Raw genomic sequence first — 27,945 nt, forward strand, 5'->3', positions numbered from 1 at the left:
CTTGGAATATGAGTTTGAAATTAGTCTCACCTAGCCTCCATTTTGTTAGTGAACAATATATAAACTAATATAAGCTTTTAACTTCATTTTGGTGTGCTAGCTAGCCAACGTTAATGGAACTGATCTACTTGTTATTGTTATCTTCTTGTTACATAGACACACTCAAAGAAAGAGCTTTTCAAACTAGACCTAATGTGGACAGAACAAATGAGAGCACCTGCCTTGGTAAGGCCACAGCCTGTAAACCACACAACACAGCTGGTCTCACTACCAACCTTCCCTTTCACTCATGCTTTTACTCTGCTGTCACACATCACTCCTAACTCTTCTCCACCTGCACATGGAATTTAGCTGACACTTTTATCCAAAGCAATTTACAATTATGACAGAGTACAACTTCAGCAATTGAGGGTTAAGGGTCTTGCTCAGGGGCCCCACAGTGGCAGGACTTGCACCAGCAACCTTCCAATTACAAGTTAAGTACCTTAACCACTGAGCTACCACTGCCTTACTGCCAGAATGCTGGAAAAAAGCAAAAGGGCAGGAACAGTGGCTTGTCTGTAGAATAGTAGCAGGTTACTATCCAAAGTGCTGGAATATGGCACCTGTGGGGGTTAACAAGTGAAGAGTTCAGTGAGCAGGTGACTGGGAGTGGGGGAGGGGTTGTGGGTGGTGATCGGTGATTGGTGTGATTCGGCATGTGCGTGTGTGTTCCTGGGTGTGTGCAGACTTTACAACAAAAATACAAGAAATTTAAGATAAGAATTTGAAAACATTATTGCATGAAACTTCATTTATTAAGTAAACATCAGGTATGTAAATAATTAGAAAATTAGTTATAAAAAAATAAGAATAATAAATTTTGCTCCAAATTTAAGGGATTATTTATAATACGGAAACTAAGGAAAAAAATATGTGAATGTTTGTGAGTGTTTGTGAAAACAAGTAATTACAGTCCACATGGGGTCATTACTGTCTACATGTGATCTGATCAGGGATTGGGGCGCACCTTAGCATAGTTCTTGATGACTTGAGAGAAGCGGATGATTTTTATGTCAGGAGTTATGTATTTAGTGTCTTGCCACAAATACTCAGGTGACAGGATCTTGGTGGGTTTGTTGTAGAGGAAGTACTTGTTCAGGTGAGACTCCTCCTGCCACGCTGCTTCAATAGAATTGGCCTTGTCCACGTCCAGCTGCATGCGGCAAGTTTTAGCGAGTTTGTGCACCTTTTCCACTCGACCACCAATCACCGCACCACCATAGTAAAAATCCCCTTTCCCGTAGGGGATGTAGGCCTGTGACTCAGACCTCCTCTCATATGGGAAGTCATCACGTGGTGTACTGTAATAACCAGGGTGTATCACGGCAACAATATCACCCAGAGTCTCCACCCCCCAGTGACCATAGAATTTGGTATCCACATCAAGGCTGAAGATATAGTCGACCTCATTGCTCAGTTGGGTCTCAATGAGTTTCTCAAGCCTCTCCATCCTGCGTAGTGTGATCTCCTGCCAGCGGTTTGAACTTGGAATTTTCAGTGTAGTCAAACTACGGCTGGCACCCAGTGTTACCGTAGGAACTGCCTCGGGCTGGTCCGTGAAGATGTAATAATGCACACGGTAACCCTGCATGTAGTGCTTCTCTGCTGACTCCAGGAAGTCCTTCAGGAACTGCACATATCTGAATTGAGGGAAGGAGTTGTCCCTTTTTTATGTTTATAAGTTTCAGTCCCCACAGTTGTTGTGCTTTTTCAGCAGCTAGTTTTAGTCTGAATTTGGTAACCAAATTCTAGATTATGTAAAACACAACAATAATACTACTTAAAAATTATTATTTATTATTATGTTTTAGCATGTTATTCAGGCGAACGAAGTGTTAAAACAATAACCACAAAGTTATTTTATTATATTCATCTGAGAACACAATGTTCACCAAAGTGACTTCAGTGGGATTTTTAAGTTAGTTACACACTGTTACCCACAAGAAAACAGGTTCTTAAACACCGCCATCCTGTGATAAGTACATACTTTCCCAGTGCAAACACAGTGGTTGCTACGGTGATGTTCTGCATTTTGTAGATGGCATCAATCAGAGTTGTGTGAAATGTGCCCTCCCACACCACTGGAGCAAGCCATGGGGTCACCGTGATGACATCTTTTCGGCTGTTGCACACGCATATGTAGGTACATATAAGCAAGTACGCACACACAAATGCATACACACATGTAACACATACACACCCACACCACCAGACACACTAACACACATATACATAAGAATTTGATTAAGTTCAGTAAGAGAAATACCAGTGCAATATGTGCAATAACTATATATACAACTATAGTGTTGCTTAGTGTGGGCAGTGTGATATCAAAGGCTAGACTAAGCAATTGAATCATAATACATTCCCTGGGCAGGTGGGGGGAAGTGAGTTGAAGGGGGTGCTAGCTAGGCAAGGGTGCCGCAGGAATTTTTGGACCCCTTGACAAGACGTCACATTGGGCCCCACCACCTAATAATCTAATAATTTATGAGCGCCCCTGCCCTTAGAAATGCCCCCCATCCCTCTGAACTAGACACTATATACTCACTAAAGACGACGAGACTATATTTCACACACACACACACACACACACACACACACACACACACACACACACACACACACACACACACACACACACACACACACACACTCATGTACTCACCCATTTAGAATACTGGGCTGCTTGTATGAAAGCCTAATAAAACATGTAAATGCAAAAAAAGCAAAGTCTGTATAGATCAATAATTATTTTACATAATTGCCAATTAACTACAAATCAACTAACAATTACACTGTTTGTGCCCATGAGGAGAGAGTAACTTCTTGCTTTTGTGCTACTCTTTTCCCCTGGAGAAAAAATATGATTGATGTTCAAATAAAATTAGTATTCCAACTCTTGATTAACATAATAACAATTCTATGGCTCTTCTTCATCAAGGGTCATTGGTGTAACAATCTGTTGCAGAATCAACTCAATGATTTGCGTCGGTCACTCCTCATGTGACAAGTCTGGCAGGTGCAGTGAGCCTCCCTCCATTTGCACTGAACCTGTTGCAGTTTGGGACTGCATTGCCATATAATGGCAATCCAGTAGGTTGTAAGAGATTTTTATTACAGTGCTCCTTCTATTTGGCACATCTGCCTCTGTGTACCGAAGCAGTTTTGCACTTGTCAATTCCTTGTTATGTGGGCAATCATTAGATTGGTCTATGGCAGTATGGAATCACAGAAGAGAAATCATGAGAGACTATAACGAATTCTTCGGACAATTTCAATGACATCTTTGACCATCTGCTTGAAGGAAGAGTTAGTGAGGAGCTATTGTTTATGTATGAGCAGTGCTCTCTGTCTGCTGCTGAATATGCCCTCAAGTTCTGTACTGTGGCAGCAGGGAGTGAATGCAATGAGGCAGCTCTACTGTTTTCCATGTTTTTTGTCATTAAGGGCTTAAATCTGACCTGGGTACTGAGCTTGCTTATCTTTTTGTCAATAAGACTCAATCACCTGCTTCATGAGAAAGGAGTGACCAATCAACCACACCATTCCTAACCATCACTGATCATGTCCTGGTGAGACTGAGGATATTAGCCTTCACCACAGTAGAAAGCCTGAAGCCTGCGAGTGAATTCATAGTACTCACAGAATATCAGGACGTAGCTGAGGTGTTCAGCAAGGGGAGAGCAGCTGCCCTATCTCTGTATCATGCCTATGATTGTGCAGTGGACTTGGTAGAGGAGGGAGTGCCACCAGGAACTCATCCCTATCCCCTATCAATAGCAGAAAAGGCCATGGAGGACTATGAAGCTGAAGCCTTGGTGCAGAGTTACTTTCAGCCACGTAACTCATTGCGGAGTACCAGGTTATGCCACACATCTTATCCGACACACCGTTCATCTTTCAGGCCTTTATTAATGACATGCTAAGGGACATGATTGGAAAATATGTCATGGCCTACATTGATGATATCCTAGTTCTCCCCCCACACTAGAGGAGCATGTTCATCATGTCAGGTCCATTCTACAGAGGCTGTTAGAACACAATCTATACATCAAGGGTGTGAGATGCATGTTCCACATACAGCAGACTTCATTTCTGGGTTATGTCCTCAGTGCTACAGGACTCACTATGGAGGACAGGAAGGTGCAGGCTATGATGGACTGGTCCATTCCTCAGGCTCTTAAGGATTTACAGCAATTTATGGGCTTTACAAATGTTTTACAGACATTTAATTTGTGGATTCAGAGCCACTGCTGTCCCACTCACTGCTGTGTTTAAGGGTAAGACCATGCAACTTGTATGGAGTCCGTGAGCTGAGCAAGCCTTTGCAGAGTTAAAGAAGGCGCTTACAAGCGAACCAGTGTTAAAACATCGTGATCCAGTGGAGCCTTTTGTTGTTGAGGCCCACGCCGCTGATGTAGGAGTAAAAACTGTTCTCTCTCAAAGGTTGGGATCCGCCCAAAAGCTGGACCCCATAGCCTTCTGTTCTCGTAGGCTCTGGCCTGCAGAAAAGATATATAACGTGGGCAACTGGGAGCTCTTGCCTATGGTGTTGACTCTAGAGTAGCGGCAGCATTTGCTAGAGATTGCTAAGCATCATTTTGTAGCATTAACAGGCCATGAAAATTTAGAATATATATGAGGAACGAAGCGCCCTACCCCTCATCAAGTGACATTAAGTCACTGTTCTTCGAGGGACTAATTTTCAAATGTCATTTAGACCGTGGTTTCAGAACGCATCCAAGATAAAGGCAGTAAGGACACAGCGGGGGAAGCCTTCCCTGTTCTCCCCTCTGCAGACTGTATGTGCTACCGGAGTATTAAGACAGACTACTTTCCTTAACGGCCAAATGCCCTTAAGGTACGTGTAAAAAATGTGAATACTGATCACCTGTTTCTCATTACTTCCTGATTTGTATGTCTATATAATGTATCCTGCTCCTGTTTGTATACTGAACATTCCGTTTGGTGCTTGCCATTAGCCTGTTCCTTCAGTGTTTGTCTTTTTTCCTGCTCCTTCAGATTTGTTAGCATTTGTTGTTTTTGCACTGTTGCCGATTTGCTTTGGTTTATGGACTTTGCTTTTTGTATTTTTTTGTATTTATTAAAATCCACATAACCTACCCGTCAGCAACTCCACTTCTGCTTCCTGCATACCTGACAACAAAACACACGTGACTTACTACACAGAGAAGTACACAGTAACATGAGCATTCATGTGTGTGAACAGTTTAGCCAAATATAATGTGCCAAACAATGCGCCAAAGATGTGTCTATGTATGTGTGTAAAACAATTCACCTAAACCAGGCTGAAGTGTAACCAAAGTAAATGCACCTAAAAGACAAAATGATAAAATCAGTAAGTAAACTCTGACCATTAAGGGTCTTGTGTATAAGTATCACATACCCACGAATATGTTGCATTCATCAGTTTACTTTAAATGAACGTGTGTGTTACTTCATAACCTTTACATGTTTTGTTGGCCTGTATCAGTTGGTGACAACAAAGGGCAAAGTAGTGAAACTAAACAAATATTTTAATATCACACAATAACATCACATCATTCAGTCCACTACATGCTGTCTATTTAAGTGTTCTTATTTCTGCTGAAATCCCAAATCTTTGTTTATTTGTGTAAATCATTAATTAGGCCTAGTTGAAAGATGAAGGCACCAAGCATTAGGCATTCAGGTTGTCTCACAGTGGCTGTTTTACACAAATAAATCATAAAACCCCCCCCCAAAAAACCCAACAACACGCCAGTGAACATCATTTGTCCAGATATTTAAAATCACATCATTTTGTGCATTCTTTGATAGAATTTGATGATGGAATGTGACTGGATTTTTTTTCCTCTGTAAAAAGTTCCAGCTCGTATCTCGGCTTAAGACAAGATGATTTTTTAGTGGACCTTTTTGCTTTAGGTTTGGCTTCTTCAGTACAGTATGTGTGGAGAAGGTTTTGCTGTTTAACTTTTTTTTTCATGCAGAGACTAATCCCACACTGTGTTGCCACATCGTATTTACTCTGTCACACTTGTAAGACCTTTGTTCAGAAACTCTGAGGGAGCATGGGGTCATTTCTTTCACTAAGCACCTATTGTGCACAGGTTACTAAGTTCTGAGGGGGCATGAGGTCATTTTCTTTTTGCTAAATACCTAGTGTGCCCCATTCCATGAGATGGAAATCTTTGTGTTTAATCAGAGCATGCATGCAGTGCTGTTGCAGGCCTGATTTTCCTGCTTCAGACAAACAAACATAAAACTGCTGCTACATACATAGCAGTTTCTTTTTTCATCAAGTGAAAAATAGTGACTAATAAGTATTTTTTAAATCACTCACTGTCTAGTTAAAATCAGACTATTTGCATGAAATTTATTTATAAATGATAACAATAAAACAATTGTATGTATTTTAAAAAACCTTTAAAATATTGTACAGTCATTTACTTGCTTTCATACTAAGTCACAGCTTTATTTTATACTTTTCTGGTGTGTTTGACTACGCCTGTTCATTGGCTAACGTTTGTTTGGTTTTGCTCTTGGAGTACATTGCATGTTTTTTGTCCTTCCAGAAATGCAGCAGGAAGATCCTGTTTCGTAGCCACACTTATATTGTGTTAGTCTTTTCTGTATTTAAACTCTTGTCATTGTATGTGACTTCTCCCTGTCCTTTTGCTAACACATCAGACTTGTGTAAATGCTGCATGGTTTAATGCAAAAGTCATTTTAGGGAACATTCTTTTATACAGAGCCATTCTCTCTCACACATAGGGTGACACAAATTGCATGAAATTTTATCAAAGCAGTGCAGAGCGAGCCAACGGCAGAGGTGTCGACAGAGATTTGTGAAAGGGGGTGTAAGCCCTCCAGCAGATTAGCAAAAATGAAAAAGAACAACCCATCCAATAACCCTGCCCTAAATGTCCAACTGTTTAGTACAGAAGTTGTTTATAGTTTGCGTTTTAACTAAAGTTACGTTAGCATTTGTTCTTCAGTCATTAGGGTTCCCCTGCTAGCTTAATGGTATTTTCACTAGCATGTGAATGTCATTTCGTTTTGGACTATTGTAACAAACATCTAAATTATCTATTTTCTTTACTTTTATGTTTTAGCAACATACTCTGACACAGAGATCCTGTCTCACACATAGTGTGATATAAGCTGGTTGAGATTTTAGCAAAAGTGCAGGTAATGGTGTCAGATATTGCCCAAGTATCACATTTATCCAAAGCGACTTACAATTATGAGTGAGTACAACTTGAGCAATTGAGGATTAAGGGCATTGTTCAAGGGCTCCAACAGTAGCAAATTGACAGTGGTGGTGCTTGAACCGGCACCCTTCCAATTACAAGTCAAGTACCTTAACCACTAAGCTACCACTGCCCTATTAGATTTTTCAGATTCAAATCATGGCAACAACTCCTCTCCCAGGTCCTGCTGCTGAATGTGTCAATATAGCCATCAGCTCTATTGTTTGATACAGTCACCATTATTCCAGTAGTGTCAGTAAAAAGTAATTACATACCCAACCAGCAGCAATCCTACCAATGACAGGACAAACAAATGGGAGTTCTGTAGCAAGCGCATGGTGATGATTTTCCTCTGTGCAAAGCATAAAGAACAATGAAAATGAGAGACAGGATTTATCCCATCATAATCAGAATAACATCATGGTGCAGGGGTGTGCAGAACTCCTCTTTGAAAATACCAATCTGTATTAGGCAAACAATATATGTACTCCAAAGAACTCCACTATGCTACTTTATCTAATTATAGATGACCATCTGAAATACAATGCATGGAATTACTAGATACAGAACCATTTTCAAATGAATAAGTTTTGAATGACAGTTGTCCACCCCCACATTTTGGACGGTCCCATATTGAACAGGCTCTTACTCAGCCTGTTGAAGGTTGTGGTAGTATGTATTTAAAGAGACAGTAACCAAATGAACTAGACTAACTTTAGTTATGACTATGAGTATGCCTAGATAATATTATTATTTGTATTTATTTATTTAGTTTGCATATGTCATGCCCACAAAGTGTGGTCACATTTGTGTTTACATGTTTCTTTTATTTGCATTATTTAGCTACATTTTAAAAATTATTTCAATCTGCCATTTGAATCTGTTTGCCAGCGCACTTTACTCCTAAGATCTCCATTTGAATCCAAGTATACATACTGTTTGCTGGTGCTACCAGTAAGTTGCCTGTGGACTGAACACTGGAGTTGTGGGAGTGCCAAAAGGTGGGCGTGTCAAGAAGTGATGTACGTGTTAGAGGGGGTTAACCAAAACGTTACTTCTATTGGCCAAAAAGTGCTGTCAGTTACACAAGGAGACAAAAAAGCGGTTGCTGTGCTGATTCCATTGCAGAATCTTACAATCATTTTAAGTATGAAAAAGTATGAAAGGACTCGTCTTCATTACCTTGACTAAATACCTTTAATAAACATTTGGAACATAACTTGGTACAGTATTCAGTGTAGTTACATTTTTTAAGATGTATTGGTCTCACTCTGTTTTGAAACAAATGAAGTCTTTAAAAGATCTAAATATGCTAAATCTGACTGGGAAAATGACTGCTAGATATTTAATATGGTCGTGGTGGGGACCAGCTCAGCAAGCTAGTTAGTAGCTAGTAGTTAGTGTCTGCTATTTATATACAAATGGACTGGACGACAGGCTGTGAAAAGTGAAGCCACTGTGTGTTTGCTGCCCTCTAGTGGCTGGCTGCGGTACAACTTTTAACCTCGCCCATACCCATATATATACGAGTTCTAGTTAAGTTACTTAACGATTCATAAAGGAGTGGTGGTGAGATGATTGACAGCTAATACTGACAGGCAAACATGAATGTACAGGCCGCTGACTCGATGTCAGCTATGTTAACCTTTACTTGACTTACCTTTGACTGTGGTTAATAACTTCGACTGTTCATTTTACATTTTTATTTCAAGCAATGTCTTGGGGTCCAGTTCTTTTCAGTTTGCTAAGGTAGCTAGCTAGCTGCTAGTGTTAACTGCTCTAATGTTAACAAAGTAGCTAGCTAGCTAAACAATGTCAAAATGACACTGAAGCACTTGGCATCAAACTTTGGATTGAGGATTAAAATATAACTAGTTTGTCTTGTCACGTTAAATGAAAGAATGAACTATATCTTGTTGATAACTAAAATAAATTATGAAATATCTCATCTTGCAAGACTATGGAAGTTATCGTTAAGATGCTTCATGTACGGTTATTTAGCTAGCTTGATAACATTACATTTGGCTAGCTAAGTTGCTAAGATTTATGTTTTTTGATAAAGAAATTAAAGAGTTTCATTCTAGAATTCTGTTAATGGAAATAAAGCCAATACACATTTTCACAAAACATGACAGTTTCCAAAGTGGGCCTGATGATTTCACAGTTTTATCACAGTTTTCTCCAATATCAATATGGATCAACTGTTAACAAGTTTTCTTTATCGACAGGTAGGCAGTGGTCCTATTTACCGACTCATGCTCTGATGATATGACTAGAATATGTTGCTATATTTATTAGTACCAGTATCGTGACTAAAACAGCTAATATGTATTTCGCTATTTATTTACCTGATGTTTAAAATACGTAATAGTGCGGTGCATCGCAGGGCCTTGCGACGTCTGCCCCGGTTACCCCATTGCGTTTTATATTAACTATCAAACATTTTTTATAAACAAAGTCTTCGCAATGTTTTATGAGAAGTGTATCTTGTGACTTAGCTAGCTAGGTCATTGTAAAAGCTGCTGAATGTCTACATGATGATTATTGGTAAATCTGTGATATTATCCTACGTCACAGACATGGGAATATAAGTACGTGAAACACTTTGATCAACTGAATTGTAGATAACCGTATTCACGACGTCTGTAGATGAAATACATCATCTGGCTTTTCCTATTCTCCTGTGTCGTGTCCGTTGATGCAGGAAAGAAGAGACAGGAACCAGTGCGTTACCCTGTGGCCTTTTATTAATGCAGAGCTCTGGAGATGTCACTTCACAACGCAGTGCGAGTGAGATCTAAAGGATAACTTTGCAACAGACAGACTTATAGTTTTTCTCGCCTTGCACCACTTCTGCTTTTGTGTTTTTCCATCTCAGCCGTCACCTCTGTTTGACCGTCTCGTACACATGTCTTCTTGCGTAATCACACATATGCATGTCTAGGGCATTTCCTTTTATGTCTGGACATACAGTAATTATATTATTAATTCAAGCATTAGTCCTATTCCATTCTACGCATTATTCTCTATTAGTGTAAGCTTAGCATTCATTTAATTTATGAAACCCCACACCTGTCTAATTAAATAGAATGCTATTTTGTGAAGTACAAAACGAGGTCTTTTAATTCAACATTTAAGACATTCTGTAGTACTTTATTTACTTAAATTCACTGCTTTGGAAAAGCTTTAAGTAGAAGGATTACTGTCAGTGTGTTCTTTCTGCTCACTACGATTCTTATATTTCCATTATTTCCTGAATTTTATACAATTAAATTTTGTTATTTATTAATTTTTTTACTTTATTTGTAGATAGATGGCCCAATAAAGAAATAGATTATATGTTGAATGACTTGTTACAAGGTATTCTTTTCTAGACTGTGTCTAGCATATGGTAAAATTGTGATTAGTCACCACTGACATGTCATACCAGGAACAGACTCTACAACCTGAAGAGGAGGGGGAGGAAGATGCCCGAGGTAATCCAATGTGGAATGATCACTTGTTGATCAATCTCTGTTGTGAGAATACTGATATACTGAATGGAATTATTCTACATTATTTTAAACGTGTTGAGCTTTCTGAATCAATGCACAGCAGAAGGTTTACTACTGTTAAACTATTTACCTACATACTATGGCTCAAATGCCCAAATAATGACCCACTAGCGAGATCTTACAAAATAAAATAATAATAAAATAATAACTATTTAAGTGAGAAAGAAAATGCACAGGCAAGTGAAATCAGTATCTTTCACGACCCGAATCATAGCTTGATCATTTTCTAAAATAGTCTATGGCAACAAGATTCTTTGAACCAATTTGAGTTACAAGCTGTTAATTGAATGAAAGTCTAGCTTTGACACCAGAAATGGTCAGTCAAAATGAAAATGTATTTCAGAGTCCTGAAAGTGCACAGGCAAGTCAAAATGATATCTTTTATGAACTGAATCAATGCTTAATTGCATTAAGTGAGAGCCTATTAAGTGGTGAAAGTATTCAACCATGTAATTACAATCGCAGCAGCATTCTTCATCCAGTTTTGTTAACAAGGAACAGAGTCCTACAACAAATGAAACTGATCTTGAGCAGATGGTTATCCAAGATGATAGTGGAAATGAGCGTTTGATTTTTTAGGTCAATATTCAGTAAATATTTTGTAGACAGCAACTTTGAAGATTGTGAAACAAGCTGTTCTCAGACTACATTAAGATGTTTTTGAAAACCAAAAAAAAAGCTCAGGTTATCACATCCTTTGCTAGATCGTTTACAAACATGTTGCCTGTACACCAGTACAGATAACATCTTCAAAAGTTGCAAAGGTGATTGGATGCTGACATGGGGGACTTTCTCTTGAAAAATCACAACCGAAGAGATTCAAAATCATAAGTGTTTTGTTGCTCGATTTCAGGACCCTGCCATACAGGTATTAAGAAACTGATTGTATATAACCATATAACTAAAATGTCTAATGCATTGTTTTGATGCTAGGATGCAATTATCATTTTCATGTAATACTTCCAGTTCTAGCAATAGTAGAAAATGTATCAAAACCTTACTTGACAATTGCAATGAGATGTCATCGAAAGTTCCTGATAACATTGTTTGGGGTTATATGTGTTGGCAATCTGTATGAGATGATAAAATAAATGTATGTTTTTGTTTTGGGAATACAGGAATCTGTGATGATGAACTGTTTATTAGTGCGACTAACCCAATTCTAGATGATTTGATGAACAATGCCAGTGCAAATGGGGCAGACAAAAAGTCAGATGCTCGTGGATAAGAGGTTCTGGTTTTATTGTAATCTAAATCAGTAGAAAGAACAAGCCAGGGTCAGAGCCAGAAAAATGAGATCAGGGATAAGCATAAATCATGGAGTAAATACAGTGCAAGTCAAAAACCAAAAAGTAATCCAAAAACAGGCAGAATAATTCAAAAGGGGCAGGCAAGAGACAGTAGAGAGAAACTACAAAAAACAAGGTCCTATACCCAAAAGGGCAAAACAGGAGAAAACTCAGTATACACAGTGAAACTGGAGGCAATACTTCGCAATGGTAAAAAGGAGTAGGCAGGTTTAAATGCACTGGGGAGAGAACAGGGTGATGTTAATCCGGTGATGATCTGACAAACTGATTGGCTTCTTAGGGAGCTGGAGATCGATGGGGGCACGACAAATGAATCTGATGAGATTAGATTAACACTTGTGATTTGTAAACTAGGAGAAGCCATGCACACCAAATATCCCTTATCATCCGCAGTGGTGATCCCTAAATTAAAGTGGGATCCTATAGAGAATCCGAGAGAATATTTAGATTTATGTCAGGAAAAAAGGGTTAGATCCACAGGTCACCACTCAGGAAAAAGGGGCTACATTGGGAGTGGTACCGGAGGGCAGTGTTAGAAGGGGTACCAGCGGTAGTGAGAAAGGCTATGCAAAATAACCCGGATTTGCCTGATAGCGACTCAGATGTGGGATAAACATTTAGTACAACACTTATCTTTAGCGCAAGATGAGACATCTAAAACGGAGGAGGCAGATAAGGAATTAGAGAAGCAGTTGACTAGATTGCAGCTGGCAGAGGTTAAACAGAGATTGAATAAGGAAAAAAAGAACAAGGAGCCGGCTAAGTTAACGATCACCGCGGCCCCCCAGCCGGGACCGGCGGGTGAAGAGACCCAGACTCCGCCACCGTGGGGTGGTCAGGGATACGTGTTTACGGCTCCCCAATGGAGGCCCACTGGAGGAAGAGGGGCATGCGGAGAGTATTACGGATGCGGGAGAACCTGGGGGAGCAGTGGGGGTGGACGAGGGGCTTTCCGGCAGGCTACTCAGACGGGGCAAGGGTGTTATAATTGTGGACAACCGGGGCATATGGCCAGAGATTGCGGGGGACCGGTGACCTCACCTTGCTTCAACTGTGGACAGTTATGTCATTGGGCCAGAGACTGTCAGGCACCCGGCCCCTTAGCATCTGGAAGTAGGGGTCAAGGAGGATGTGGACGAGGAACTGTTCAGGTTTCTTACCCACAGGTGGCCCCAGGAGGACAATATCCAGCAGGATACTGGGAATCCAGGGAGGGAGCCGAATGGGGCCCACAATGACGGACCCCACAGGGAGGCCCTGACAGCGTGACAACGGCAGATCCCCTGCTGTCAGTACGGGTCAATGAAGATGAGCTGCCATTTTTGGTGGACACTGGCGCAACGTGTTCAACGCTCAACACGAGACAAGTAGTCCATCTCTTATCACACAAAACTACCAGTGTGATGGGCTTCTCTGCGGTAAGTCAGACCCTGCCGATCACCAAACCATTATGCACCAAAGTGGGGACACAGACTGTGATGCACCCTTTCGTCTATTCACCGACAGTGCCTGTTAATCTGATGGGCCGTGATTTGCTCATTAGGTTGGGGGCTACAATATTATGTGGCCCGGAGGGACTTATGGTTACGTTACCAGACGGAACTAAACTTCCTTGCTCTTCAGGACTGAGAACCTCATCCCAGTATCTCATTCAGCCAGTTCAGGAACAATGGGCTGACATCTATTGGTGCCTGCTGGAACCGGAGTCCACCTGCCATACGGGAGCTCTGTCTGCATACCTCAGCTGGAAGCCTTGGATCTCCCTACTTGAAACCTACTCCCCGCCTCCTGACCCTCCTCACGTCACTTTGTATTATGACCATCTTGGGGATGACTCCTATCAGGAGGAGTTCTGTGAGAATCTTGAAGGAGAACATTGGTATGTCATTACTAAGTACATCTACGTCGCTCCTGAGGGCGTTGCCGTGGCGGTCCAGTTAACTGAGGCTCAAGAGCCTTGGTATAGGATGGGGAGTGAAGCGGTACCACATGTGTCATTGGCTCTCCATCCTAAAAATCAGGCGAAGGACCTGGGGCCTATGGTCCTCAGGGCTTCACGTGCGACCGATTGGGTCCCGACTCAGATACCCAATTTGCTTTTTTTATTCTGCCAGCTGCAAGACTTATAGGATTGAAATGGATGGGATTGACCGGACCACCTTAGAGCACAGAATTATCGCTAGATATCATGGTAGAGAACAGCTAGATCACCCTAACACTCAGGTAATGCTCAGTAATCTCCCTGATCATTCGTGGGCAGACAGTCCGACGGATGTCGGATTAATGAACTGCATTCCAATAGACTTTCAGGTCCAACAGGAGAATCCCATATGGATTCACCAGTATCCTCACAAGCAAGTGGCAGAATTAGGTATTAGAGACATGATAGAGGGGCTTTTGCAGGTGGGAGTGTTAGAACCTTCATATTCAGCATTCAGCATTCGGCATATTCACCTATTCTACCGGTAGAGAAAAAAGGGACTGGGAAGTATCGTACGGTACACGATTTACGGGCCATTAATGATATCCTCCTGACCCCGACTGTTCCAGTGCCTAACCCGTATGTGGCCCTGACGAATCTGGGACCCCAACATAAGTGGTTCACATGTATAGACTTAGCCAACGCATTCTTCTGTCTGCCTTTAGCTGAGCAATGCAGGGACATCTTCTCATTCGCGTTTCAGGGTCGTCAACTCAAATATACTCGCCTCCCTCAGGGGTTTGCGTTATCCCCAGATTTATTCAATCAGGTGCTTAAAGAGGCATTGGGTGAGTGCTCTTTACCACCGGACACCATATTTATACAGTACGTAGATGATTTGATGATCGCGGCTCCAACCGCACAGACATGCCTGATTGGGACTCAAACAGTACTCCAGAACTTAGCTGACCAGGGGTCCAAAGTAAGTAAGGACAAACTGCAGGTAGCCAGAACTCAGGTTTCCTTCTTAGGCAGGTTTATTTCCCAGAGGGGAGCCGGCATGTCCCCCGCACATCGATCGACGATATTACATCACCCTAAGCCTGAAAAGGTTAAAGACATGCTCTCTTGCCTTGGTCTCACCGGCTACAGTCGTAATTACATTCCTGACTATGTGGGCGTTACACAGCCCCTCAGACGACTGGTTACTGAACAAGGCATGCGAAATCTCACCAACCCTCTTAATTGGACAGCAGATGCCGAAAAGGCCTTCGTGGCATTGAAACAACAATTGGCTCAAGCTGCGGACCTCAGCACTGCAGACTACGCTTTACCGTTTCATCTGGATGTTTCAGAAACAGAAGCGGTTAGTAATGGGGTTCTGTTTCAGAAAAAAGGGGGGGTGAGGAAAGTGCTTATGTATGCTAGTGTGTTACTCGACCAAATGGAGAAACGGCACCCAACGTGTACTCAGCACGCAGTGGGAGTGGCAAAATTGATTCAGAAAACGGCCCATTCAGTCATGGGGCACCCATTCCATGTACTAACAACACATAGTGTTGTAGCATATGTGAACTCACAAGCATTTACACTCACTTCACTGTGACAGCAGCGACTCAGCAAAATTCTGAATCAACCACACATCACATACACACACGAAGGTGTCAATATGGCCGACCGCATGGGCAGAGGGCAACCACATGAATGTGCAGCCGAAGTGGCCAAATGTGAGAAGGTAAGGCCAGACTTAAAGGCAGAAGCAATTCCAGGTGCAAAGAAAATGTTCACAGACGGTTGTTGTTTTAAACATCCGACCCGAGGGCTTGTAGCAGGATATGCAGTAGTGGAACCAATATATGTCAGGACGGAGGAGAACAGCGGGGACTTTGCGGTTAAAAAAGCTGAAAAACTGGAGGGAACCCAGTCGGCCCAATGAGCGGAACTGGTGGCGGTTATTGAGGCTCTCTGGATGAGTGCAGGTGAGTCAGTAAACAAACGGATTCCGCATATGCCGTCGGGGCAGCCCATGTGGAATTAGGGCAGTGGATAAGGGCTGGTTTCGTCACAGCATCCAACAAACCAATTAAACTTGAGAAGGAGATGAAGGAATTGGCGGAGGTGCTACTCTTACCACATCGGGTGGCAATCATTAAATGTAAAGGACATGACACCGGAGATACACTAGTGGCAAGAGGGAACCAAGCAGCAGACCAGGCAGCTAAACAAGTGACGGGATATCAGCCAACCCTTAACCTGGTCTGTGTGGAATTGGAGCTGCAGGCGACATCAGGGGAGGAGAAATTGAGAGAGCTGCAGGAAAAAGCTTCACCGCAGGAGAAGGTGGTGTGGGTGGCAAGAGGAGCCAATGGGAAAAGCGGGGTGTGGAGAGGACCGGATGGAAAACCGATCTTACCCCCAGAGACGAGAAGGGCAGCATTGGAGGAAGCCCATGGGTTGGGGCATGTTGGGGTGACCCAGATGATGAAAAATCTGGAACATTGGTGGCATCCATGCTTGAAAGACATGGCACAAGAGGTGGTAAGGAACTGTGAAATTTGCAACAGATTTAACACTAGACCGTCAATTAGACTTGAACAGGGGAGGTTTCTGCTAGAGGCAAGGCCAGGGAGAGAGATAGTGATAGACTACACGGATATGGGGGAGACGGTGCGAGGATACAGGTACATATTGATGTGCGTGGAAGCCTACACGGGGTGGCCAGAAGCATGGCCAACCAAAAAAGGAAGACGGTAATTCGGTGGTAAAATTCTTGATTAACCAGTACATACCACGACATGGGTTTCCTGAAAAAATAAGATCAGACAATGGAACACATTTTAAGAATCAGGATCTAGGAGGTAGAAATAGAATAGGGAGTGAATGGGAAATAGGTGAAAGCAATCAGTAATCAGGGGATTGTGAATGGGGCAGGTGCGATGTGAAGTCCCTAGCAGGGGTGGGCGTGTCTCCCCTGCTAGCTGGCTAGCCAACCGTGACAGAACCCCCCCCAAAGACCCCGTCAGCCTCCTGGCGCATGGCCGGCCCCATTGATGTGGCGCCGGCTTCAGAGGATGCAGCCTGTGGAAGGAGGTGATGAGGTTTTGGTCCAAGATCTGGGAAGCCAGTATCCAGCACCGCTCCTTTGGCCCGTGCCCCTCCCAGTCCACAAGGTAGTGCACCTGTGCCCTCACCTTGTACGCCAAACCCCCCTCCACCCGCATGGGGGGAGGCGGGGCACCCGAAGGATTGGACTCCTCCGAAAGAGGACCTTCTACCACCGGCTTCAGTGCCGACACATGGAAAGCCCGAGAAGCCTGGCTGTTACCAGGGAGGCCCACGTGGCTGGTGACCTCGTTAATGCGTCGTGTGACAGTGTACGGACCCTCGTACTTCGCGGCCAGCTTCCCGCGGGATCCTGCATGGCCATCTGCTGTCGAGACCCACACTTTCTGTCCAGGTTCATAGAGGGGCGTATCCCCATGCCTCCTATCCGCCTTACTCTTATAGGTGGCGAAGGCCTTCCGCAGCATTTGATGCGCCCCTTCCCACACCCGCTCACTGCACCGACACCACGCTTCCACTGCCGGTTGATCTGACGTGGGCGGATTCCACGGATAGAGTGGGGGCTGGAAACTTAGAACACACTCAAAAGGCGTTAAACCTGTCGCTTCATGACGTAGAGAATTCTGGGCATACTCGGCCCAGGGGAGGTAAGTACTCCAAGTCTTGGGTTGATCTTGACAAAAAGACCTCAGAAATATACCCAGTTCCTGGTTCACCCTTTCTACGTGCCCGTTGGCCTGAGGGTGGTAGCCAGATGTCAGGCTGACTGTGATGTTTAGTTTCCCCAGCAGTTCCTTCCACACCTTTGATGTGAACTGTGGTCCCCTGTCTGATACAATGTCCTCCGGCAGTGCAAACAATCGGAAGACCTGGTGAAAAAGCAGTTCTGTCAGTTCCCAGGCAGTGGGTAGGTCTTTCAGTGGCAGGAATCTCACCATTTTTGAGAACTTGTCCACAATTACCAAGACTACGGTGTTGCCTTCTGAAACAGGTAGGCCCGTTACAAAGTCTATAGTGAGGTGGGACCAGGGCCAAGGAGGAGTGGATAGTGGCAGTAGCTTACCTGCAGGTGGTGTGCGAAATGTCTTGCTGCGGGCACATACTGTGCAGGATGCCACATACCTGATGATCTCCTGGTTCAAGGCAGGCCACCAGTAGCGAGTGCTTAGCAGCTGTGCGGTACGAGTTGCCCCTGTGTGACCTGTCCCCACGGTGGTGTGTGCCCAAGCAATCAGGTCTCGCCGTTGACGGAGAGGCACAAAGAGACAGTCAGGTGGGCAGTGTGGATGTGGATTCGCTGCAGCTATCTTCTGGTCCAGGTCCCATCTGACTATGGCCAGAAAGCAGGTGCGGGACAGAACCGGCTCTAGACTGGTGGATTGCGCTTCTGCATGGTGCTGACACGAGAGGGCATCTGCCTTCACGTTTTTTGCACCTGGTTGGTAGGTCACGTGGAATACAAACCTTGTAAAGAAGCGTGACCACCGGGCTTGCCTTGAATTGAGCCTTTTGGCGGTCTGAAGATATTCCAGGTTTTTATGGTCTGTAATGACCAAAAAGGGGTGCCTCGCTCCCTCCAGCCAGTGCCTCCACTCCTCAAATGCCAGTTTCATAGCGAGGAGTTTGCGATCTCCCACACCATAGTTCCTTACTGCAGCACATAGCTTCTTGGAGAAGTATGCAGTGGGCTCCAATTGCCTTGCCGCTCCCTTGTGTTGGGAAAGCACTGCGCCCACTCCCACATTTGACGCATCTATCTCCACCACGAAAGGCTACCTCAGGTCAGGTTGTTGCAACACTAGAGCGGTGGAGAAGGCAGCTTTCAGCTCCATGAAGGATCTTTCTGCCTCTGGGTTCCATTTGATCCTCTTGGTGAGGCCATGCAACAGATCTGTGAGTGGTTTGGCTATCGTGCTAAAGGAGTCTGGGCTGTATAACTGGCATGAGACAGCCATACATTATCAGTGTGTATGGATGCATTAACCTCTAACTGCTCTCTGAAAACTTCATGCAAGTTTTTACCAACAATAGACAAAATAAACAGAGTGTTATTCACTTTGTAAAAAACTTGCATGAAGTTTTCAGGGAGCAGTTAGAGGTTAATGCATCCAAACACACTGATAATGTATGGCTGTCTCATGCCAGTTATACAGCCCAGATCATAACAACAGATAATTGTATTGTGTGCAGTAAAGGTAGGTCCCAGCCAATGATATGGCCTCTTCCCGTTAATTCCATTGACTGTGTTGATTGTAAAATTTGTCCATTCTGGTGTTTACTATACAAAGATAGCTCACAGTTCTTTAAAATTATGAAAAATATGGCATCCTGTCAAATGTTTATTGAACAATATAACACTATTCTGTCTTGAGCCATACGGCATCACTGATGCGATGTATGGGCCAATTCAACTGTATTTCCTGATTGTTTTCATTTTACAGGAGGATCTGGGCCAAATATGAAAAATTTCACAGATTTGTGTAAGAGGATTTGGGTTGTGAATAATGCTAGTCGAATGTTTTGGGATTCTTGTTTTTTTAATACTAGTGGTCACTTATTAGTTATACAACAATGTGTTGTACACTGTACACTTAGTACACTGAAGACTGATGGGGTGATAGTACCAGATGTTGTTTGAGTATGTGGTCATGATGAGCTGTATGTAACATTGGCAGCAGGATGGACAGATCTTTGTGCAAGAGTGATGTTAGTGGTTCCCTTTTCTGTGGTTTCTGTCCATAAGGTTGAATTAAAAGGACACAATAATCATCATATTCATAAGAGTGCACTTGCATTAGGTAGCTTTTTAAAATATACACAGATGCCATTGGGGTTCCTAGGGGAGTAGCAGATGAATTTAAGGCTAGAAATCAGATTGAAGCAGATTTTGAGTCTTCCTTGTTTTGGTGAGTTAGCATTAATAAGAATGTTGACTAGATCAGCTATATTTATTATACTTTGTCCTCTGAATTATGTAAAGCTGCTTTTTGATAATGACTGTTGTGGAAAATGCTATATAAATACATTTGACTTTCAAATAAACTTGCCTTGCCTTGATGGCTAACCTCAAGGCACATCAAGCTCAATAAATCACCCATAATATGCATACATTCAAACATGACTATTCTTAAAGTATACAGTAATGACAAATCTATGTAATGATGTAATGTTAACAATGTAGCCAGACACTTGTGGATAAAAGTTGAGGCAGGTTTATTGTCAGAAGGGCAGTCCAAAATTGTAGTTATAGACAAAGCAATGGTCAACACCAGCATCATGATCACAGTGAGAGGACAATCTACGAAACAATAGATCAAACAAAAGGAAGGTCTATGTATGGTTATGGTGCGTCAGGGGAACACCAGGACAAGAGGAGAGCAGCATGCACAGTCTGCACCCTCTCCTCTCTGTGTGTGTGTGTGTGTGTGTGTGTGTGTGTGTGTGTGTGTGTGCATGTGTGAGAAAGCTGATTTTGAGCAGCTAGAGATCAACCAACTTCTACCGGTTATGCTAAGATCTACAAATATACAGGAAAGATTCTACTGAGTCATGATGTTCTACTCACGGTCAAGATTTTACATGAACAAGAAGAATGTTATTTTTAAACCTGGACAGGAGATTTCAACCTGATATGCACATTGTGACAATGCTGGGTGTAAAAACATGACGACTGATCAGGGGTTGGGGCGCACCTCAGCATAGTTCTTGATGACTTGAGAAAGGCGGATGAATTTATGTCATCAGTTTTGGATTTGAAGTCCTGCCAGAGGTACTCAGGTGACAGGATCTTGGTGGGTTTGTTGTACAGGAAGTACTTGTTCAGGTGAGAGTCCTCCTGCCACGCTGCTTCAATAGAAATGGCCTTGTCCATGTCCAGCTGTATGCGGCAAGTTTTAGCGAGTTTGTGCACCTCTTCCACTAGACCACCAATCACTGCACCACCACAGTAATAATCTCCCATCCCCTGAGGAATGTAGGCCTGTGACTCAGGCCTCCTCTCATATGGGAACTCATCACGTGGTGTACTGTAATAACCAGGGTGTATCACAGCAACAATATCACCCAGAGTCTCCGCCCAAAGGGAGCAATAAAGTAGAGAAGCAAGAAAATCACTAAGACATCAAACAATGAGTAGCTAACAAGACTTAAATACACAAGGAAATCCCAGGACAAGGAGGAACACCTCTACACAATTAGAGATGGAGAACGGAACATATAACAATCACTAAAATCAAAAACAAAATCATACGGATGTCATTACCATGGCGATGGTAGTGCTAGAGGGGGAAATGTGACAACAGAATCACACTTATTGAAACACTGGATAAAGAATTCAGTAAAACCTAGTGGCCATCTACCTCCAAAGCTACGAAGCTACTTATAAAATTATATCGTCTAATACTGCATAATGTAGCCATAAAATGACTAGTGATTAGGTTAATAGTTACATAATCTAAAACTGAATTTAGTTATTGTTTCTGTAAATCTATAGGTTATAACTTCCATGTAAAATAGAGAATATTATTGATACTTGTTTGGCATTTTGGTAGTGATCTATTGCTAATGGTAGCTAGCTGTTTTGCATGCTAATACACGGTAATGCTGGTGATGTAATGGTAATAAGCTGTTTTATTCTAGGAATCAATTCTAATTGCGAGATGGCATTGGCAGGATAAATATTTTGCTTCCATTTGCAGAGTGAAAGACGAGTTTGACTACCTGGTAACATCACAGAGGTTAGAAACTTTATTGCCAAAGCTTTTTTAACATTGCACTTTTCTTGCAATAATGTTCATCATCTTTAATCTGATTTCAGTAACATTTTTAATCTATATAGCAAAAATAAATTCTGGTTTTTAAAAATATACATAAATGTAAAATTACAATCCTGGCAGCAATCAGACATTTTTCAACATTCAAAATTATACATTTTTCAGCATTTAAAATTAGACATTTTTTAACATTTAAAATGAGAAATTTTTCAATATTTTCAATTAGACATTTTTTTTTTACTATGCTCATGGCCATATTCCAGCTAAAGCTAGACTCTCCAAATGTCATGCCAACACTTTTTTGTCATTAAAGGTAAAACGATCTCCTATTCATCTTTTTTAAAAAGCTGAACTATGCAAACACACCTTCACAAAATAATTTGTACACACTAAAGAGACATAAGCATGAAATTACTTATATTTTTAGTTAAAAAAAAGTCAATTCCTAATGTGGACATTTTGAAATAACAACTTAGAATACAGCAATAAATCTGGCAAATACCTCACAAATCAACTTAAAAATTCGAAAAGCATGTGATTCCATTATCAAGCTAACAATCAATAGTATTGTCAATTCCTCATGTCTAAGTAGTCAATTATTTACTAAGTAACAGTTGATGCATAATGAGCAGTTAACTCACATAATAGTTAGCTGCCAATAGTTAACATATATATAATGTTTGATTAATGAGTTATTAATATGTAACTGATGATTAATTTGGGATCCCTACTCAAAAGTATAGATCTTGATGACTTGAGAGAAGCGGCTGATTTTTATGTCATCAGTTTTGGATTTGAAGTCCTGCCAGAGGTACTCAGGTGACAGGATCTTGGTTGGTTTGTTGTAGAGGAAGTACTTGTTCAGGTGAGACTCCTCCTGCCACGCTGCTTCAATAGAATTGGCCTTGTCCACGTCCAGCTGTATGCGGCAAGTTTTAACGAGTTTGTGCACCTCTTCCACTCGACCACCAATCACCGCACCACCATAATAATAATCTCCCATCCCCTGAGGAATGTAGGCCTGTGACTCAGGCCTCCTCTCATATGGGAACTCATCGTATGGTGTACTGTAATAACCAGGGTGTATCACAGCAACAATATCACCCAGAGTCTCCGCCCCCCAGTGACCAGAGAATACGGTATCCACGTCGAGGTTGAAGATGTAGTCGACCTCATTGTTCAATTGGGTCTCAGTGAGTTTCTCGAGCTTCTCCATCTTGAGTAATGTGAGCTCTTGCCAGCCGTTTGAGCTTGGAAGTTTCAGTGTAGTCAAACTACGGTTGGCACCCAGTGTTACCATAGGAACTGCCTCTAGCTTGTCTGTAAAGATGTAATAATGTACACGGTAACCCTGCAGGTAGTGCTTCTCTGCTGATTCCAGGAATCCCTTCAGGAACTGCACATGTCTGAGGAATTGGGGGAACAAGTTGCCATTAATTATGTTAATAAGAGTTGCAGTCCTCTAACAGTTTCTGTGTTTTTTCAACAGCAGGTTTTAGTCAATGATAACTTGATAATCAAACTATAGACCACATTCATTTGCATTTTTCTCGAGTGTGACAAGGGTTAAAATAGTAACAACCAGCTTATTTGTCATCTTGTCCAGAGATGATCATTTCCTTAAAAATGTAATATCATAGTTACACACCATCAGCAACAACCATATTATTTGGGTTTGTCAATTTTTTATGATAATAAGTTTCAGTCCCCAGACAGGTTGTGCTTTTTCAGCAACTGGTTTTAGTCTGAACTTTGTAAACAAATTCTAGATTATAAAAACATAAACAATAGTACTACATAAAATAAAAATTATTATTTATTATTATGTTTTTAGCATGTTGTTGAACAAGTGTTAATGCAATAACCACAAACGTATTTTAACATGTTGATCTGAGAAGATGATGTTCACCAAAATGGATTCAATGGGATTTTAAAGTTAGTTGCACACTGTTACACACCAATAAAAAAAAGGCCCTTAAACACCACCATCCTGTGATAAGTACATACTTCCCCATTGCAAACACAGTGGTTGCCACGGTGATGTTCTGCATTTTGTAGATGGCATCAATCAGAGTTGTGTCAAATGTGCCCTCCCACACCACTGGAGCAAGCCATGGGGTCACCGTGATGACATCTTTCCTTCTGTTGCACACACACACACACACACACACACACACACACACACACACACACACACACACACATGCACACACTTATAAGCAAGTACACATACATGCACATACACACACATACACACACACACACACACACCATTTCCATATGTACTTACCCATTTATCACACTGGGCTGCTTGTAGATAATCCTATTAAAACACACAAAAGTCATTGAACTATAAAAAAAAAAAACTACAGAGATAAATGATTCAGTTTGAATGATTGCCAATTAACTAAAAATGACTAAATTAAAAGCAGATAAATAGTAATTAGTTAGCAGTCAGTGTGCTTGTGTTTATGTGTGGCTATGTACCTTTGAGAAGTGTGTGTGTGTGTGTGTGTGTGTGTGTGTGTGTGTGTGCCTGAGTAGTATGTGTGTGTGTGTGTGTGTGTGTGTGTGTGTGTGTGTGTGTGTGTGTGTGTGTGTGCCTGAGTAGTATATGTGTGTGTGTGTGTGCCTGAGTAGTATATATGTGTGTGTGTGTGTGTGCCTGAGTAGTATATATGTGTGTGTGTGTGTGTGCCTGAGTAGTATATGTGTGTGTGTGCCTGAGTAGTATATGTGTGTGTGTGTGTGTGTGTGTGTGTGTGTGTGTGTGTGTGTGTGTGTGTGTGTGTGTGTGTGTGTGTGTGTGTGTGTGTGTGTCTTGCTGTATACCCTTGAGGAGAGAGCAAGTCCTTGTTTTTGTTTTGTACGTTTCCCCTGAAAAAAACAAAACAAGAATCCAGGAATGCTGACAATCAACATAAGACAATGAAGTTAATAAGTTAATAGAATATGCCAATTTCAGAGCTGAAATTGTATATATTTTTTATTGCTGTAAGCATATATTATATAAGCAGTCATTATATACCAATAATCCTATGGCTTTTCTTCTTTAGGGCCATTGGTGCGATACCATACGCAACCATAACAAGGGAGCCACTCTTGTTCCTGGTGAATGCAAACTGCTGTGTAAATATAAGGGGACTCACATTTTCATAGTCCAGTAGCATATGGGTTTCTCTGTCTGTATATCCACTCTGTAAAACTCAAAAAACATGTAAGTTATCTAGTATAGAGAAGTGCATAGTGACAAGAGCATTCATGTGTATGAACAGGTCGAAAAATACACAGGTCAAAAACAATGTGCCAAATATGTGTGTGTATGTAAAACAATTCACCTAAACCAGGCTGAAGTGTAACCAAAATAAATGCACCTGAAAGGCAAAATGATAAAATCAGTAACTAAACTCTGACCATTAAGTGTCTTGTGTATAAGTATCACATACCCATGAATACGTTGCATTCATCAGTTTACTTTAAATGAACGTGTGTGTTACTTCATAACCTTTACATGTTTTGTTGGCCTGTATCAGTTGCTGACAACAAAGGGCAAAGTAGTGAAACTAAACAAATATTTTAATATCACACAATAACATCACATCATTCAGTCCACTACATGCTGTCTATTTAAGTGTTCTTATTTCTGCTGAAATCCCAAATCTTTGTTTATTTGTGTAAATCATTAATTAGGCCTAGTTGAAAAATCCAAAAGCACCAAGCATTAGGCTAATCAGTGGTAAAAGGATGACTTTATTTTAAGCATGTCAGATTGTCTCCCAGTGGCTGTTTTGCTGTTTGATGTCCTCTGCCAGACTTTGGAGGGAGTCTGTATTCAGTATTAAGCTGATTCACTGTCCATGATGACGTCTTGCTTATTGGTCTGTTTACCTTTGTAGAACGTATTTGTTGTTTTAACGTAGAAAAGGTGTCTGATCTGCTATACTATTCTGAATTCATGACAAAAGGAAGTGATGGATGGCTAACAGGAAGTGATGTGAGACTGGCAGGAGAGCATACTTCGCAGTGACAAAGTTTAAAGACTTGAATTTTAAGGAAACTGTCATCCACTTGTACAACATTAGCGATTTTATAGACAAACTCTACAAGACATTGTGCTTGGACATGCCCAACCAAACCAAAATACCTGAAATGCCACTGGGACACCTAGCAAAAAATGCCACCGCAAATCACCTGATGAACACCGAAGAGTTTTCAACTGACAAAACCAACCAATAGATCAGGTACATCACCGTCTCTCTCAACAATTGTTCAGCTCTTAACAGTGAAACAGCAGATGCTCAGTAGAGCCACAGTAAATAATGAGCAAATCCAGAATCATAGCCCATAAAATGGTCTGAGAAAAAAAAAACAGTATACATAACTTACTCAAGAACAGAAAGGCAAAGGCTAAACACACAAAAATAAAAGTTCCAGCTCGTATCTCGGCTTAAGACAAGGTGATCTTTTAGTGGACCTTTTTGCTTTAGGTTTGGCTTCATCAGTACAGTATGTGTGGAGAAAGTCTTGCTGTTTAATATTTTTTGTTAATACAGAGACTAATCCTACATTTAGCTCTCATGAGCATTAATGTGTTGAATACTAAATACTTTCCCATCCAACCTGGTTCCAGGAGGAAATGATTCTCAGAATATGTTAAGGAAACAGAATAAAAAACCCATCTCTCCTGTTTACTGTTAGATGAGATGCAAATTCCAGTTAGTCAGAGCATTCATACATGCATGTTATAGGCTTATTCTTCATGCTTCATACAATAAACTACATAAATAGCCATTTCTTTTTTCATCAAGTGGAAAACAATCAATAATAATTTTTTTTTGATAGCTCACTGTCTGTAGTTAAAATCAGATTTTAATGAAATGTGTTTGAAAATGTATTTAGTTTGTTTTTAACTTTTAAACATGTAGTCCTTTACTTGCCTTCATCCTAGGTAGCTATAAAATGAAAAGCAACCACCAGAAGATTCTCTCACTTTACTGCACCATTAACACTTTTCTTTTAACACACTGTGAGCAGCAAGCTTTTGCTAATTTTACATATAGACATTCTATTAAAATAGACAACCAGGGTAACGTCTACAGAACACATCTAGAACTTCTAGAGAATCCATCTAGAATACATTTAAGCTCACTTTGAATAGGCACATGTGAATCAGGTGTTCTTTGCTGTCATTCGTCACTACTTTCAGCTTCTGGACTATAGATTTGGAATTTTTTATTTGCTTTTTTACATTAAATGACCATGAATCAACATGAAAAGTGATATTCACTAGTTTTGATTTATAATATGGCATGTTAATTAATGTTAATATTTACATTTTTTAAGGCAAAATCTTCACAGTATAATACAATATATTTTACACGTATTGTTCTGACGCAATGCTTTGTTTGCCTTCCTTTGCCATTTTTACTTAGTAACTTAGTAAGCACTTTAAACTAGAATCTTTAATTTGTATCTTTTATCATCTGATTCTGTACCAGCCAAATTTGTTCAGTAAGAAATATATTGTATCAATGTTGTGTGTATGTTCTTCAGCCTGCATTAAATAAAGGAACTACTCCTTAAACATAAATCTCAAGTCTAATTTAAATAAGTAAAAAAAACCCTCACCAACAGTGGATACATTTTTAGTTGTTTATTGTTCATGCTTGAAATAAGATTTCCAGAAGATGTATTTCATCATATTGAACACTTATCGATGTCAAAAGGGATAATGCCTCTAATAAAATGATTAAATATGTTTCATCTGACAGAATAAAATGTTGAATTTTATCTCCAAATGAAACTGAAGCATTCTCATCTTTACCTATGTGTCATGAATATGTATTCTATCTGATTGAATGTGTCAATATAGCCATCAGCTCTATTGTTTGATACAGTCACCATTATTCCAGTAGTGTCAGTAAAAGGTAATTACATACCCAACCAGCAGCAATCCTACCAATGACAGGACAAACAAATGGGAGTTCTGTAGCAAGCGCATGGTGATGATTTTCCTCTGTGCAAAGC

At 41.2% G+C, this 27,945-nt stretch overlaps 2 protein-coding genes across 4 annotated transcripts; both read right to left on the reverse strand.

Annotated features, from left to right (window-relative positions):
• Positions 1-877: 877 nt before the first annotated feature.
• On the reverse strand, positions 878-27,945 carry LOC118241505 (globoside alpha-1,3-N-acetylgalactosaminyltransferase 1-like). 3 transcript variants are annotated; one of them, XM_035526735.1, is made up of 6 exons: positions 27,858-27,945; positions 5,345-5,380; positions 5,170-5,202; positions 2,711-2,743; positions 2,030-2,164; positions 878-1,682 (listed from the first exon to the last, which is right to left on the reverse strand). In XM_035526735.1, exons 1-6 carry the CDS (start codon positions 27,917-27,919, stop codon positions 992-994), a joined length of 990 nt encoding a protein of 329 aa, XP_035382628.1. In that variant the 5' UTR covers positions 27,920-27,945; the 3' UTR covers positions 878-991. The 3 variants fall into 3 exon arrangements, with proteins under 3 accessions (XP_035382628.1, XP_035382629.1, XP_035382630.1); XM_035526736.1 differs by lacking the exon at positions 27,858-27,945 and adding an exon at positions 7,574-7,643; XM_035526737.1 differs by lacking the exons at positions 5,345-5,380; positions 27,858-27,945 and adding an exon at positions 7,574-7,650.
• LOC118241564 (globoside alpha-1,3-N-acetylgalactosaminyltransferase 1-like) lies at positions 22,501-24,264 on the reverse strand. Its single transcript, XM_035527329.1, has 3 exons — positions 24,209-24,264; positions 23,926-24,060; positions 22,501-23,324 (listed from the first exon to the last, which is right to left on the reverse strand). Exons 1-3 carry the CDS (start codon positions 24,262-24,264, stop codon positions 22,646-22,648), a joined length of 870 nt encoding a protein of 289 aa, XP_035383222.1. The 3' UTR covers positions 22,501-22,645.

This window comes from Electrophorus electricus, chromosome 6 (genome assembly GCF_013358815.1).
Source record: "Electrophorus electricus isolate fEleEle1 chromosome 6, fEleEle1.pri, whole genome shotgun sequence".
Classification (NCBI taxonomy): Eukaryota; Metazoa; Chordata; class Actinopteri; order Gymnotiformes; family Gymnotidae; genus Electrophorus; species Electrophorus electricus.